Here is a 17,981-nt window from a genome sequence, read left to right as displayed (position 1 = left end):
TGAAATAAATAGGGAGAGAGGGGGAGGCAGATAGAAGATGGAAAGAAGAGAAGATAGGTGGAGAGGAGACAGACAGATCAAAGAGGTGGAGATGGAGCCAGTAAAGGTTAGTGTAGGTGGGGAGTTAGGGAGGGGATAGGTCAGTCCAGGGAGGACGGACAGGTCAAGGCGGGAGGATGATGTTAGTAGCTAGGAGATGGGGGTTGGGCTTAGGATGGGAGGAGGGAATAGGTGGATGGAAGGACAGGTTAGGGAGCCTGGAGTTTGGCTGGTTTTGAAATTTCGTAGGAGGAGGGGAGATTTTGAAGCTTGTGAAGTCCACAATGGTACCATTGGGCTGCAGGGTTCCCAAGCAGAATATGAGGTGCGGTTCCTGCAACCTTCGGGTGGCATCATTGTGGCACTGCAGCAGGCCCAGGATGGACATGTTGTCTGAGGAATGAGAGAGGGGATTGAAATGGTTCACGACTGGGAGGTGCAATTGTTTAGTGCAAACCAAGCGTAGGTGTTCTGCAAAGCGGCCCCAAGCCTCCGCTTGGTTTCCCCAATGTAGAGGAGGCTGCAGTAGATACAGCGGATGCAGTGTACCACTTTAGCAGATGTGTAGGTGAACATCTGCTTGATGTGGAAAGTCTTCTTGCGGCCTGGGCTGGGGGTGAGGGCAGAGGTGTAGGGGCAGGTGCAGCACTTCCTGCAGTTGCAGGAAAAAGTGCCGGGTGTGGTGGGGCTGGAGGAGAGTGTGGAGCGGACAAGGGAGTCACAAAGAGATTGGTCCCTCTGGAAAGCAGATAAGGGTGGGGAGGTAACAATGTCTTTGGTGGTGGGGTCAGATTGCAGATGGCAGAAGTGTCGGAGGATGATGCGTTGGATTCGGAGGTTGGTGGGGTGGCATGTGAGGATGAGGGGGATTCTGTTTTGGTTGTTATTGTGGGGAATGCAGGAGACATGAGAATGCCCTCGACCACTGAGGGTGGGATGTTGCTGTCCTTGAAAAATGTGGACATCTGAGACGTGGGAGTCGTTGGGCTTGAAATGGATATTGGTTTCTAGGTGGTTAACACTGAATTTTTCTTTTCTGATGATACAGCAGCAAATTTTATTTATATTGCACTTTTAATCTGTTGAAATGGTCCAAAGAACTTCACCAGAGCATTGTAAAACAAAATTTCACACCGCTCAACAGAAGACAAATGGGCACATGTCTAACAGTCTGGTTAAAGAGAAGCATTAAGGGCAGAAAAGCATGATTTATTCATCAATACTTAGCTCACCTGTATTTAGTTTGTGTTCTGACAGAATTACTCAGCTTCATAATGAGAGAAAGGTAAGGTGAGATGGGCATCCTCAGTATCAATACAAATTTGATTGATTGTGGCACCAAAGAGTCCAAACAAAACTGAAGTCAAAGGGAAGCAGAGGGAAGACTCTAGCTGTCCTAGCTGGAGTCAGATTTAACATAAGCACAGAAACATAAGGAATAAAAGGAGGAGTAGGTTATTTGACCCTACAGACCTGATCTGTTAGTCGTTACAATCATGACTGATCATCTAACTCAATAAAACGTATTCTTTGACCTTCTTAGCCTCAAGTACTACATCCAACTCTTCCTTGAAATCATACAGTATTTTTGCCATGATTGCTTCCACAGTTCACCACTCTCTGGGTGAAGAAATTTCTCTTTATCTCAGTTCTATTTGCTTTACCCTGTACCCTTAGACTGTGCCCCCGGTTCTTGTCTCCCCCGCATTGGGAACATCGTTTTCCATCTACCCCATTAGAATTTCATTGGCTTCTATGATAACCCTTCTCATTCTTCCGAACTCCAGTGAATATAATTGAAAACTGTACAAACTAATTAAGGTAGAGAGATCATAACAACTGATCACGGTGACACCATCAAAAAAAGGAAAGCAAGGTTTTATAGATACAGAACGATGTGGTGGAGTCACATATAGTGCAACATGAACCCAAGGTCACGGTTGAGGCCATCTTCATGGGCACGAAACTTGGCTATCAGTCTCTGCCTGGTGATTCAGCATTGTGGTGTTTCTCAGAGTCTGCCTTGGAGGACACTTACCCAAAGATCAGACGCTGAATGCCCTTGATGGCTGACACCTTGGTTCATGGAACTCCCTGTCATATGACTGTTCAAATTGGAAAGGCCCTTTCGGGAAGGCACCAAACACATCAAGCGACTTTGTCAAAAACACACAACGATGAAATTGCGGCGTTAGACAAACCTGCCAATAATTCATCTGCCCTGTGTGTAACAATTTGCAGATTGATCATCGGTTTTATCAGCCATCTCAGAATCCATCAGAGTGGAAGCTAATCATCCCCAATACAGAGGGCATACCTACAAATGAGCAAGGTAGTTTGTGTTAGAGGTTAATTATTTCAGCCAGAAGTCATCATTGTTTGAATTTTTCAGCCAATTAAACACTGCCTTTTCTGAAGTCAGAAGCAGGAATTATGATTACATTATATTCAGTCCCACTTGTAACTCCTCAGAAATGACTTAGTCTTTGCCCATTTGCAACTAGATTTGGCCTGCATTTAGCCTTAATCTCAATAAAGGAAAACAAAATACACATTATTCAATGCTCATCCCCAGCGTAACAAAGTTTATCTACTTCTCTTGACACTGATTTGTATTATTGTTGACAAACAATCAAAATCCTGACAATCAGCATTGACCAGAAGCTTCTGTACTAGGGTCACGAGACCCGAAATGTGAACTCTGTTTTCTCCTTCACAGATGCTGCCAGACCTGCTGAGCTTTTCCAGCAACTTTGCTTTTGTTACTGATTTACAGCATCCGCACTTCTTTTGGTTTTTATTTGACCAGAAGCTTGTCTGGGTCCCCAACATTAATACTGTTAGAATAGGTGAAAGACTTGATATTCTTCAGCAAGTAACACACTTGCTGTCTTACCTGTTTTTTCACCACCTGCAAGCTACAAGGCAGCAGTGTAATGGATTACAGACCACCTGCATGGATGAATGTATCTCCCACAATGCCAAGGAGTTCACCATCTGTTAAAATTGGCTGTTTGAAAGTTACCTTAAACATTACTGCCTCTGCCACTGCTGGGACATTGGCTGCGGTGTCTACCAACAAAATACACTGTAGCAACTCAAATCTTTAAGAGCTTCTTCAACAAACAGAAAGATAAGCACATGATAATCAACATTAAGGTTGCATTGGAATAGTAAATCCAAGCTTGAGATACACTACATAGACTGCAGGTTTGAAAAGGGTCATCATCTACACAATGGCAACAAGGATTGGTGTGTTGTGGTACAACTTGACAAACCAGCAGGAGACTCCGGAACAGGTTGCAATAGTTATTTCAAACGTGCATTTTTTATTGTAAAAATACACTTTATTCATTAAAAGGTCTTTATCTACATTCACTGTTTCATAGATTCCCTACAGTGTGGAAATAGGCCCTTCAGCCCAACAAGTCCACACTTACTCCCAAAGCATCCCATTCCCCTATAACCCACCTAATCTACACACCCCTGAACACTACAGGCAATTTAGCATGGCCAATCCACCCAGCCTGCACATCTTTGGATTGTGGGAGGAAACCAGAGCACCTGGAGGAAACCCACACAGACAGTCACCCAAGGGTAGAATTGAACCTGGGTCCCTGGTGCTGTGAGGCTGCAGTGCTAAACACTGAACCACCGTATTGCCCAATTCTAAGCAGTTCTGTATAGTCTTTGTGTATCAAGAAAAAAAAAATTGGAGTAAAATATTCCTTACTCATGCAGGACGGTATTTACATACATTGAGGCAATGAGAGTCAGTCGTACAGCATGGAAACAGACACTTTGGTCCAAATCATCCATGCTGACCAAGTTTCCCAAACTAAACTTGTCCCATTTGGCTTTTGGCCCATATCCCTTTAAACCTTTCCTAACATGCACATGTCCAAATGTCTTTTAAATGTCCTAACCGCACCTGCATCTACCACTTCCTCTGGCAGCTCATTCCACATACAAACCATCCTGTGTGAAATTTACCCCTCAGGTCCCTTTTAAATCCTTTTCTTCTCACCATAAAAATATGCCCTCTAGTTTTGAATTACCCTACCCTGGGGAAAAACTGCTAACTGAGCCTTGTTAAGCAGAAGATGGTGGTCTTTCCCCACTGCACCTTGGAAATAGCTGCCCCAAGCCTTAATGTAGCACTGTGCACATTGTACTGGACCTTGGAATGTACCAGTCTGCAACACTCAGTTGAGGTCAATTCTTTACATTGGACGTTTCGGGCAGATCAAAGAGCATCTTTTACTGGGTTGATGGACCTCCAGGTGTGGACAATGTTTGTCTTTTTGTGCATCTTATGGAACAGCTCGTAGAGCACAGAGTCCAGCAACACAGAACCACTGTTATTTCAAGCTAGGACAGACTGTCCTAAACCGTATTAGACTGAAATCTGGGCAATCGGGCATGTTCTCAATTTTAATTTGGTCAATTTACAATTGTATGTTAAACAGATACCCCAAGTGTTTGTTTACTTATTTCACACAATACATACATTAGGTATTGTTCATTTCCACACAAGGCCTGTTTATCTTTGCTGATTGTGCAGTCTAGGCTGTCTCCTATTTCCTGTCAAACACTATCTGCATTCCTGGTCTTGCTTTTTGCTTCTGTGTTTCAATCCTTATCCTCACTTTGTATATTTGCTATCCTTCAGTTTTACTTAAATTTACTTTTAGTAGAAAGCATTTCTAACTGAAATCATTAAACACTTTCTAGAAAAATAATTGCTGGCCTTGCCAATGATGCCCACATCCTGAGAATGAGTTAATAAACTTTTTTTTAAAAAACTGAGACTGGACCACGAGAGTAAGATGAACTTTACTTTTGTCCGCTGTGAAAAGCCTCCAGATCCCTAAATATAAGCAGATGAGAAAGTGAGGTTGACAAACCAAAATTCTCATTGCTGGTTGGAAATCTAGTGATCAGAGGTGAAGCAGAAGATGGTTGTCTCGTATGTTCAAATGCGCAATTTCTGTATGTCATTGATGTAGCAAATGACCTTGCAGTCATTGCAACAACCTTTTCTCCATCATAAAGTCAGTGTTTGGGATGTTTTCTGACAATTGAAATGTTGTTTAGCACCAGTCTTGACACCTCAGACACTGAAGCTATCTACATGCAGTAAAACCTGGACATTCTTTTGATGTTCGAAGGCATTACCATTATCAAAAATTGAAGAATTGTCTTATTATCACATTTGATGGATGCATCTTGAGCTATAGGAAGTAGGAATTAACTTATTTTGCTTAGTTTGCATTTTAGTTTAGGGCATCAAAATAGATTCAGCAACGTTAGTTAGACACAAACACCTTGAATCTATGGCACATATTCCAAAATATGTATTTATTTATTATGTTGTTCAGTTGATGATTTTCAGTAAATCAGGTTTGATGCATGTGATAGAGTGAATGTTTGAATACCACATGCTTGAACAACAAGATAATCAAACTCCAACAACAGGTCAGATGCAGGGAGTCAATCAAATTAACAGCGGCACATACTTCACTACATTTTCAATATTTCCTTTGACATACATTGAATATTGTCAATTTGAAAAAAACAACTTTTTTTGGTAAAGAAAATCATTCACTCCCTGGAACTATTGTGAAATGGAACAGACTTGAACCACAAACATTTACTTGATACAGTGCAATTTCATCTTAATATCATAAATACCTATAACTGCAACTTTTGAAACATTTACAGAACACTAGCACACATACAAAATAAATCTGGTCAGAACATGATGCAAGTTGTAATGCAGTAAGACATGAATGATCTGCCTGTAGAAGATTTGATTGATATCTTGGAACTAGGCTGCCGGATAAGAAATTTTTTTTAAACAAAGTTGCTGGAAAAGCTCAGCAGGTCTGGCAGCATCTGTGGAGGAGAAAGCAGAGTTAACATTTCGGGTCTGGTGCCCCTTTCTCAGAACCTCCAGACCTGAAACGTTAATTCTGTTTTTTCCTTCACAGATGCTGCCAGATGTGCTGAGCTTTTCCAGCAACTTTGTTTTTGTTCCTGATTTACAGCATCCGCAGTTCTTATGGTTTAAATTTTTTTAAAGTTATCCTGGAAAATTCTTTTTAGTGCTGTGCACATAGCGCAGCTATTTTTAAAAAAATTCTTTGCACTGCTCCTTCAGAGACTCAATTCCTTAAAAAAAAATCTAGTAAAGCAAAGTCTAAAAGGGGATTTATGTATGACATGGTAATCAGGGATACTTGGTGTGAAACTGGAGAAGAACTTGACCTATATGAGAAGAAATAATTAAGAGTCAAGATTAGGGGAAGGGACAGTGATTCATATGAGAAGATAAGCTTATGATGAGATTGGCAAAGGGACGGAGAATAAGGTCAAAAGATCTAATCAAAACAAAGCAGCTGGGCAAGTGAACTGTGTAATGGTACAAGTTGGCTCAAACATCATACTGGTAGAATTCCTACAATTACCAATGAGAGAGGAGCTTTTTGCACATGTTCAAATAACGATGACTTGTTTGAACAAAACATCTGACTGTCAAGGTATCCTTGTGTATCAGGACAAACCTTCACCTTTGCATTTTCTTTTGGCCTCTGAAAAGTGACACGGACTACAAGTGATACACATCATTTTTGAAAATGAGATTTATAAATGAGAGAGAAGTATGCCAGTTTTGAAAGAGGGGACATGTACAACACGAGAACAAGATTAAAGTGGATAATTCCTGTTGGACAGGAACATATTTTGAATGTTGACAATAAGCAATTGAGAGGAAAGTAAGTGTTTTTTTTAGACAAAGCTCCTTAACTAGTTGTCATTGGATTCACACAACAACAAAACAGAAATTGCTGAAAAAGCTCAGCAGGTCTAGCAGCATCTGCAGAGAGAAATCACAGTTAACATTTTCAGGTCCAGTGACCCTTTCTCAGAGTGTTCTGAAAAAGGATCACTGGACCTGAAAAATTAAGTCTAATTTCTCTCCACAGATATTGCCAGACCTGCTGAGCTTTTCCAGCATCCATAGTCATTTCGGTTTATTTTGTAGAGTTTCCCCATTTGCTTAAATAGTGCTTCAGATATCAAAGTCATACATGGTAATAGCTGACATCAACTCATTGGATAAGACTCCTACATTTTGGACATAAATACAAAATTTTACACAAATCACCAATTGCAGTACTTTTAAAATAAACTGGTTTATTAAAGCAAGGTGTGGCTATAAATGACACTACAAATGTACAGATCATGTTATCCACATTTAAAGTTGACAGAAGGTAAGAATAAAATTTTATTTCTATAAAAGTCAATCAGCCCTGCTCACAAGACTACGGTGGCTGCTATTACTAAAGTAATTATTTTATCAAACTAACAAAATGAAGTAATTATGGTTTAAAGCTTACATAATGAAAGTATCATTCAAATGTCAATTAATTGATCAACATGATTTTCCAGTTTCTGGATTGCCCGAGACCAGGAGTAACACTTAGATGTGCATTGGAATTCTGTGGAAATTCTGGCACAGGGACCTACACGTAAATTGCCTTGGAAGTTACAATTTCCGATAGAAGAGTTTCACAGATGAAATCAGAGGCTCAAACATGTTATGACTGTGGTAAAAATGGACCATCAAATTGTAATTTCCATCCTCTGATCTTAATACCTGGGTTTTTCAACATATTAAAATGGCTTCAAAAGGAAAAACACTGAAGTAATAAAAGATGGCCACAATGATCACCTGACCAAACTTCATGAAACCATTAATAAACAAGATCCAGTCTGCTCTGAAATTAACATTTCAAAATAACTGAAACCAGTCACTCAGATTTCCATTTCTTGTTTGATTCACATTTTTCTGGAAGTTTTCCATATCAAGATGAAAAACTCAGCACAAATTTCTCAGCATGAAAATACACAAATTAACTTTCTTTAAGACAACTGCTTTTGGGCAGATCAGAGAAAGGACAAATGGAGTTGGAACAACAGATCTGGAAGATTCTTTTCTTCTTCCTCTCCGTTTCTCAATTAAAACAATATCTGGTAGCAAAGCAAATTGGAGAAACATCTCTTCACTAAGAACTCAAAGATATCTACAAATTTTGCGATTGTGCAGGATACAAATGATCAACTAAACAACCACAGTCTCAGGTCAAAACTAACCCTTAAGGGATCCAAGGATGTTTAAACTGCATATTGGATCTTCTTTTTGTGCTACACCACGCATCCCATTTTTAAACAACTTTCTACCTGTGTTCATTCTGAAGAAGGGTCTTGACCAGAAAAGTCAATGTTCCTGCTTCTCTGATGCTTCCTGACCTGCTGTGATCCCCCAGGTCCAGTGTTGTTTCTTACTCCAGCTTGTGCTTACCACCAAACACAGGTCTGTTCTACCACTTCAGAACCCAACCCTATACAAGACCTCAATGTGCCCAGTGCCATTGACCATGCAGTTACCTCGGCTTCTCCCAGTGACATCACCACCCTCATCACTTCCACTGCTGCCAACCAGACTGCCACTGCTGACTTCACTTCTGCCCGAGACAGTCTCCACCCCTGTTCCCAGCTTCAGCTCTACACCCAATCCTAGCCCAAGCCCTGCCGGGTCTTCATCTGCCCCCCCAGACATCCCCCTCACTGAGGACGAACAGTCAGCAAAGGAGTCAGCTTCATTTCCCCGCACCTGCATATCTAGATGTTGAGTGATAATGGAAACTGCAGATGCTGGAGAATCCAAGATAATAAAATGTGAGGCTGGATGAACACAGCAGGCCAAGCAGCATCTCAGGAGCACAAAAGCTGACGTTTCGGGCCTAGACCCTACATCAGAGAGGGGAATGGGGTGATGGTTCTGGAATAAATAGGGAGAGAGGGGGAGGTGGACCGAAGATGGAGAGAAAAGAAGATAGATGGAGAGAAAAGAAGATAGGTGGAGAGGAGAGTATAGGTGGGGAGGTAGGGAGGGGATAGGTCAGTCCAGGGAAGACAGACAGGTCAAGGAGGTGGGATGAGGTTAGTAGGTAGGAAATGGGTGGTAGCCCATCATTTTGGAGCCCATCTACCACCCTCTAAGAAAAAAAAACAGGAAATGACACCAACACAGGAAATGACATCACCAACCCAAGGAACCCTAAACAGATAAATAGAAAGCGGGACATAACACCAACGCTTCACCGGAGGCTCACTGATGTTACCTAGAATGGTGTCAAAACGTCTGAAAACAAACCTTCCAGTGAGCAAACTCACATCCAGAGTTACATGATTGCAAGCTAAAACTCTTTGTTCTAACCAAACAAATTTAAAAAAGGGAAGGTCCTCATGCTATCAAAAATATTTCTAAACCCATGCTCTCATTAGGACAATTCACAAGAATTACATTTATACTACATGAGAGGAAAGTTCTGATTGGCACAGGTATTGCCAATGAAAATGTAGCAGTTGGATGATGACTAGAGTTGTTGATTTTAAAAAAATGAACTAGAGAATTGTTTTCATCTTTTTTTTCATATGATTCAGATGCAGTGTGCATATGCTCTTTCTGGTGGCAAAGAACAGGGGCCCTATGTATTAATATGTAGCTTCCAACAGGCACAAGACATCACCCTGAGCCCAGGTGACAATTCTAAAAATTGTTGGTCAGCATAATTCTTCTCACACTCAGGACTATTTAGCAAATGTCCCGCTGTGAAATCACATCTAATGTTGGATACTGTTTTGCATTTTGCAAGTATGGACTAGTTGGGTATAGCTTTGAGAACAGCCAAATGGATATGCCATTTCAATACAATCCTCCACTTTTTGGAACTCCAGTTCAAATGCATTAGTATTGATTCTGCAATCAGCATCAGTCAGGAGCTCTTATCAGTTTGCTCTAATTACACGAACATTCGGTTTCCTTCAGCAGAAACCCGCATCAATTCAACTGGCAGAAGCAGATAACAAAGCAAACCCTCAGCAAATATTTCTTAATATCTGATATAGAATACAAGAAAATTAAGAATCTTTATCCTATGCAGCTCCATTATCCTATTACATTTGTTGGTACAAGCTTATAATTAAAGATGTAATAAGTACTTCTCAGAATTGTAACCTATTGTAAAGGATATTGAAATTTTTTTGACATTTATAAACTGCCAGCAACCATTAATGTAATTATTTCACACTGAGTTAGTAATGCATGCATTTCCATTTCCAAAATTTGAAGATTTAAAAATAACTAAAATTGATGAATTCAGTTGTCAAACCATTTATAACCAAAATTGCTAAAAGCAGAGGACACATGAAGCAGAGAAATTTTGAAGATAATTCCACAAAAGAAAATCATTCCATATAACATTTTAAAAGACCTAAAAAGGAATATAGTAAGACAGCCAACACTGAGTGAAATAATTATTGCTGTTCTCCATAAAATGACCAATTATTGTTAATGTTTAGAGAAAAACACATTTGGTATGAAACAAAATGAAACTGATTCACAGAATAGAATGAAACTGATTTACAGAATAGAATCTCTTTGGTCTCGACCTGAAACATCAAGCTTTCCTGCTCCGCGGATGCTGCTTGGCCTGCCGTGTTCATCCAGCTTCACACCTTGTTATCTCAGATTCTCCAGCATCGGCAGTTCCTACTATCTCTAACAATTTAAACCCCTTTACTTATATTTTGTTTGCAGATTTAAATTTTAAAAAAAATTCCAAGAACGTAGTCAAAATGCATTTGCCTACAAAATATGTTTCAAAATGAGAAGTGCTAAGCTTCTTTTAAATAAAAGCTACACTACACCAAAAGCATGACAGTTTTAATTCTCAATACTTCTGGTATAAAAGACATAAAAGCAATAATACCATATGGAACTATAATGACTCAGTGGTAAACTAATCCTCCACCAGTATGTCGATATGCATATTTAAAACAAGATCAATCTGTGTAACTTGAATAGGGAGGAAGTTAAGAGAGTTTGGTTCAGCTGAGATGTGCATCTTCAACAATAATGACAAGTGAAAACTAAGTGAAGAGGATGGTCAGCATCCTTCAACTGCTTGGAATCTCTTTCTTCAGATTCGCTGATAGCCTGCAAATCTTCGATGTCGATAATACAAGTACACGATGATTATGACGATGATCAACACAAAAACAGACACTCCGAAGAAGATGGGCACAATAATTCTATAATCCAAGAAGCATTCCTCCACTATAAAAAGGATATATGAGTAAGCCTCATTTTTGAATAATTCACAACATTACCTCATTTACAATCACACAGGATAGCTAATGTAATCTGTCATGACAGTACTTGAAAGAATGCCTACAAAATGAAATAAAATTTACTATAGTAAATAAATCAAAAACAACATCGGAACTATCAACAGGTCATTTGTCCAATTCATAAAACTTCCAAATGCAGCACGGTGGCTCAGTGGTTAGCACTGCAACCTCACAGCACCAGGGACCCAGGTTCGATTCCAGCCTCGGGTGATTGTCTGTGTGGAGTTTGCACATTCTCCGTGTCTGCGTGGGTTTCCTCTGGGTGCTCCGGTTTCCTCCCGCAGTCCAAAGATGTGCAGGCTAGGTGGATCAGCCATGCTAAATTGCCCATAGTGTTCAGCGGTGTATGGGTTATAGGGAGATGGTTTTGGGTGGGATGCTCCAAGGGGCGGTGTGGACTTGTTGGGCCAAAGGGCCTGTTTCCACACTGTAGGGAATCTAATCTAATCACAGATTTAGAGTTTCCAGTTAAAAAAGGCTAATAGTTTGCAGAATGTGATCCGTAAAAGCACACTTCAAAGTACCATAATCGTGTATGATGATGTTAAGACTACTGTTTAGAAACATGAATATGAACAATAAGAATTATGTGCATGAGTGGGCAATATAGCTCCTTGAGCCTGCTTCACCATTCAATACAATCATGGCTGATTTCATCTTACCCTCAACTCCACTTTCCTGTCTGCTCTCCATATCCCTTCAACCTGTTACTAAAGAAAAAAATTTGCCTACTGCCTCCTTAAAATTACTTAATGTCATGACATTCAAACTCTGGAGTAGTGAATGCCACAGTTTCATGACCCTATTAGAGAAGTAATTTCTCATCTATTTTAAATCTGCTAACCCTTATCCTGAAATTATAATCTCTTGTTCTGCATTGCTTCACCACAGGAAACACCCTCTGTACGTCCAAGAAATTGGAGTTGTGTTTATTTAATTCCAATTGGTCATGTTTTCAAACTATAACTTTAAACCTTTGCTTCTATTTTAAATTCCAGCTTTTGAACTGATCTTACCTGTAGCTTGTTAAGGTATTGTGCTCTGAATTCAGTCTTACCCATCTGTAAGATGGATTCTAAGGTAATATCTACTTAATTTGGACATACGAAGGGGAAATATTTACTTTCCAATTTTCTTAACTATTTCAATCACAGATTTTCCTTAATCATCTTGTTGTAGACAATCAGATCTGGTATTTGAAAAGTGAGATCATTATTAGTCACAATAACTCATTGGAAATGATACAGGCTGATACTTTTTCAAAAATGTAATTAGATTAGATTAGATTCCCTGCAGTGTGGAAACAGGCCCTTCAGCCCAACAAGTCCAAAAGGCCCCTTGAAGCATCCCACCCAGACCCATCCCCCTATAACCCACACACCCCTGAACCCTACGGGCAATTTAGTATGGCTGATCCACCTAGCCTGCACATCTTTGGGCTGTGGGAGGAAACCGGAGCACCCAGAGGAAACACACACAGACATGGAAAGAATGTGCAAACTCCACACAGACAGTCACCTGAGGGTGGAATCGAACCTGGGTTCCTGGTGCTGTGAGGCTGCAGTGTTAACCACTGAACCACCGAGTTGCCCAGGTAATGTAGTGACCTGAGAGATAACAGGATTCATAGTGAAGTCCATGAGAACATTTCTGTTCATCATGCATGAATTAATATAATTGTTTCATTAATGGCCCAATAATCCTAATCAATTCAAGTTGATGAACATATTTTTGCCACACAAAAATGCTAGGTAATGACCATCTCCAGCAAGTGAGAATATAGCCACCTCCTTTGAGGTTTAAACAGCATTGCCAATCACTGAAACACTTCATTAACATCTTGGAAGTCACCATTGAGCAGAAACTCAATAGGATAACCAAATAAATTTCACACCAATGACAGCAAATCAGAAACCAGGAATTGTAGGGCAAATAGCTCACTTTCTGACTTCTCAAACTTGTCCACCACCCATAAGAAACAAGTCAGAAATGAAATGGAATACTCCCACTTGCCTGGATGAAATTCTACAATATTTTAAAAATTCAACACAAAGCAGCCAGCTTGATTGCACACCATTCACCAGCACAAAAGCTGATGGGGTTTTCCCAACATTCAAAAATTGATTCATGGTCATCATTAGATTCTTAATTGCAGATATTTATTGAATTCAAATTCTACCATCTGCCATGGCAGAATTCAAACTTGGGTCCCCAGAACATTATCTGGGTCTCTGGATTAACAGTCCAGCGATAATACTACTAGGCCATCACCTCCCTTCAAGAAGGGAACACCGTAATCTTAAAGGCAATTCGGAATAGCCAAGAAAGGTTAGCCTTACCCATGACATTCACCTCCCATGCATGAATAAGAACATTCCACCAGGATAGAGAACTTAATTATTATTAAAATATTGATACCAGAACGATAAAATGCTCATTGCTGTACAACCACAACTGGTTTACTAATACCCTTTAGAGGATATTTACTTTCCTTCATCATCTCGCTTCTAAATAACTCCAGTCCCACATTATTGTAATAATCTCTGATGAGCTTGAGCAATCATTTTACACTCATTTCAAGCCCAGGGATACTGGATCTAGGTAATAAATATTGGCATTGCTAGACATCCAGAGAATGAATGAAAACTGAAGTGACAGCATCGATTTCTCAACTAAATTGAAAGCTAATAACAGGTCGGCAGAAAAATGGAGCAAGTTCTTTCATAGCTGCTTATAGCTATGAATGGGATAATCTCAGATGTAGTTTTTTTTAAAATTACAGTTATAGCACTTATTATTCATAAAAAATTGATCATGAAACAAAATGAAGGGGAATCTTAATATGCAGAATTTATTCCTAGCTCAGTTAAAATTGCACTATATTTTAAACCCTGAACTTTCCTCGCAAAATAGAAAGAAATAAGGAACATGGTAAAGTTTGATCAAGTTAACGGAATAAACTTTTAGTAGTGACCTAATCCCTAAGAGGATATGTCATGTAATAAAGCACTGCACAGTAAGTTAAAAAGTTCTTGAACCTTTTAAGAAAAATATTGCTGTGCCTCAGGGATTTTTTAAAAATTAATTTTTGGGATGTGAGGTCACTGGCCAGGCCAGCATTTATTGCCCATCTCCAACTGCACAGAGGGCGGTTAAGTGTCAATAACAGTGTTGTGGGTCTGGAGTCACTTGTCAACCACACCAAGTAAGGACGGCAGATCCGTCCCTAAAGGACACTGAACCAGATGGATTTCCCCCTCTCCCAACCCCCGACAATTGACAATTGACAATGGTTTAATAGTCATCACTAGTCTACAACTTTTATATATTTAATTGAAGTCAAATCCCACCATCTGCCATAGCAAGATTTAATCCTGGCTCCTCAGAACACGATCAGGGTGTCTGGATTAACAGTCCAGCGATAACATCACCTCCCATCCTATCTTGGATAGGATAATGATAATGCCATACTAAAAAAAAAGCAGGGTGGCCCCAGGTACAAACCCTAACAATGAATGCAAAGATGAATCTACATCCAACTGGGTGAAGAAGAAGAAGAAATGAATTTGTCTAATAGCAGCCTGAACCAAAACTATGTAGCTGCCCCATAATGTACAGGATTGGGTTCAGCTGTGAAGCTTGTTTCTGAACAAGAGCATTTTCTCACATTTGAAACTGTTAAATGTACATTTAGAGGAGCTAGGCAAGGTAAGAACTGGCATGGTGTTTTGATTAACCATCAACTTGCATTTAGTGTCAATTCCATACTGGATCGGTGGGCGAGAAAGTTACATACGTAACGATGCAGGTTTAAACAAAGCTAACATCACAATATTTTTCCAATTTTGCTCAATAGATACACTGAGTACCTTTTCACAATCTCAAACCTAACAAAGTTCCTCAAGACCATGTGTAATTTATACTAATTAGCTACATAGCATCAAAAATTCCAAGATAATATGGCGTTAAATGCTAGAACATGTGACAAATAATTGTCTGCACATGTAACTTTCAAATTAAAAGTTGAAAAGTCTAATATTTCCACACACCAAGGAACTCAAAACCAGAACAGCATTTATCTGACAGTCAACAACAACAACAACAGCATAACAGTTAGTTTAACTCCAAGTAAATGGTGTGCTAACAGAACATTTTTAAATCGTGTTTAAAATCACTTCATTCACAGCCTCCGCCCATCCCCTATTCCCAATTCCTTTGCCCCTGCCGCATCTGCTCTCAGGATGAGGCATTCCACTCCTGAAAATCTCAGATGTCCTCGTTTTTCAAGGTCTGCATAATCCCCCTTGCAGTGGTCGAGAACGCCCTCGACCATGTCTCCCGCATTTTCCACAACTCATCCATCACACCCTGTCCCCACAATAACCGCCAAAACAGAGTCCCCCTCGTCCTCACATACCACCCCACCAACCTCCAGATCCAATGCATCATCCTCCGACACTTCTGCCATCTGCAATCCGACCCCACCACCAAAGACATTTTTCCATCTCCACCCTTTCTGGAGGGACCATTCTCTCCGGGACTCCCTTGTCCGCTCCACACTCCCCTCCAAGCCCACCACACCCGGCACTTTCCCCTGCAACCACAGGAAGTGCTACACCTGCCCCTACACCTCCCTCCTCAGCCCCGTCCCAGGCTCCAAGAAGACTTTCCACATCAAGCAGATGTTCACCTGCACATCTGTTAATGTGGAATACTGCATCTGCTGTACCCTTTGCAGCCTCCTCTACTTTGGGGAAAGCAAACGGAGGCTTGGGGACCACTTTGCAGAACACCTCCACTTGGTTCGCACTAAACAACTGCACCTCCCAGTCGCGAACCATTTCAGTCCCCCCTCCCATTCCTCAGATGTCATGTCCATCCTGGGCCTCCTGCAGCGCCACTATGATGCCACCCATAGGTTGCAGGAACAGCAACTTGTATTCCGCTTGGGAACCCTGCAGCCCAATGGTATCGATGTGGATTTCACAAGCTTCAAAATCTCCCCTCCCCCCACTGCATCCCAAAACCAGCCCAGCTCATACCCACCTGCCTAACCTGTTCTTCCTCTCACCTATCCCCTCCTCCTGCCTCAAGCTGCACCCCCATTTCCTATCTACTAATCCTATCCCACCCCCTTGACCTGTCCCCTCCCCACCTACACTCACCTCTACTAGCTCCATCCTGTTTAACTTGTCTGTCTCCTCTCCGCAAATCTTCTCCTCGGTACATCTTCAATCCACCTCCCCTCTCTCCCTATTTCAGAACCCTCTCCCCATTCCCCCTTTTCTGATGAAGGGTCTAGGCCCAAAACATCAGCTTTTGTGCTGCTGAGGTGTTGCATGGCCTGCTGTGTTCATCCAGCTCCACACTTCATGATCTCGGATTCTCCAGCATCTGCAGTTCCCATTATCTCTCATTCACAGCGTTGTTACGTGGAACAATCCCTCTTCCGTACCCACACTGGCCCTAAACCCCACCTCTTCCTCCATTACATTGATGACTGAATTGTGCCACCTCATGCCAGAGGAGCTCAAACAGTTCATCTACTTCACCAACAGCATCCACCCTAACTTTAAGTTCACTTGGACCAACTCTAATACCTCTCTCCCCCCTTCCTGGGGCTCTGCCTCCATCTCTGGCGACCACCTAGAAACCGATATCCACTTCAAGCCCACTGACTCCCACAGTTACCTAGAATACACATCCTCCCACCCACCTTCCTGCGAAAATGCCATCCCCTATTCCCAATTCCTTCACTTTTGTCACATCTGCTCCCAGGATGAGGCATTCCATTCCTGTACATCCGATGTCCTCATTTTTCAAGGACTGCACATTCCCTCACACTTCAGTGGTTGAGAACACCCTCGGCCACGTCTTCTGAATTTCCTACAACTCATCCCTCACCCCCTAACTGCAATAACAGCCAAAAGAGAATCCCCCTCATCCTCATGTACCACCCTTCAAACCTCCACATGCAATGCGTCATCCTCCGACGCTTCCGCCATCTGCAATCTGACACCAAAGACATTCTAAATAACTCCAGCCTTCCCACCCTTCTCTGCGACTCCCTTGTCTGCTCCACACTCCCCGCCAGCCCCAGCACTTTTCCCTGCAACTGCAGAAGTGCTACACCTGTCCCCCACCCCCATGACAACTTTCCACATCAAGCAGATGTTCACCTGCACATCTGCTAATGTGATATACTGCATCTGCTGTTTCTGTTGTGGCCTCCTCTACATTGGAGAAACCAAGTGGAGGCGGAGGCTTGGGGACTGCTTTGGAGAACATCTACACTTGGATCGCATTAAACAACTGGACCACCCAGTCACAAATCATTTCAACTCCTCCTTCCATTCCTCAGATAACATGTCCATCCTGGGCCTTCAGCAGTGCCACAATGATGCCACCCAAAAGTTTCAGGAACAGCACCTCACATTCTACTTGGCAAGTCTGCAGCCCAATAGTATCAATGTGGACTTCACAATCTCCTCCCCCCCTACTGCAGCCCACAACCAGCCCAGCTTGTCCCCACCTCCCTACCCTGTCCTTCCTCCCACCTCAAGCCCCCCACCCCCTTGACCCATCCATGCTCCCTGGACGGACCTATCCCCTCCCACACTCCCCATTACTGGCTCCATCTCCAGCTCTTTGACCTGTCTGTCTCCTCTATCCACCTTCTCCCC

The 17,981-nt window shown here is 41.5% G+C and overlaps 1 protein-coding gene across 3 annotated transcripts in view; it reads right to left on the bottom strand.

The window, feature by feature from the left end:
• The window catches only part of LOC125457471 (lysosome-associated membrane glycoprotein 3), a 31,008-nt gene that overhangs the window by 1,047 nt on the left and 11,980 nt on the right, over positions 1-17,981 (bottom strand). Inside the window, exon 6 of one of the 3 annotated variants that reach the window (XR_007248636.2) lies at positions 2,241-2,356. Coding sequence is in view for 2 of the 3 variants with exons in the window: in XM_048541680.2 (XP_048397637.1) it covers positions 11,088-11,224 (137 nt within the window). In the remaining variant the exon portion in view is untranslated. Of the gene's footprint in view, positions 1-2,239; positions 2,357-7,252; positions 11,225-17,981 lie in introns of those variants that run through there. The other 2 variants (XM_048541681.2, XM_048541680.2) reach the window with 2 other exon arrangements.

Source organism: Stegostoma tigrinum, chromosome 14, assembly GCF_030684315.1.
Source record: "Stegostoma tigrinum isolate sSteTig4 chromosome 14, sSteTig4.hap1, whole genome shotgun sequence".
NCBI classification, from domain to species: Eukaryota; Metazoa; Chordata; class Chondrichthyes; order Orectolobiformes; family Stegostomatidae; genus Stegostoma; species Stegostoma tigrinum.
Note: the sequence above shows the minus strand (reverse complement) of the source record. Positions and strands in the feature narration are given on the sequence as shown.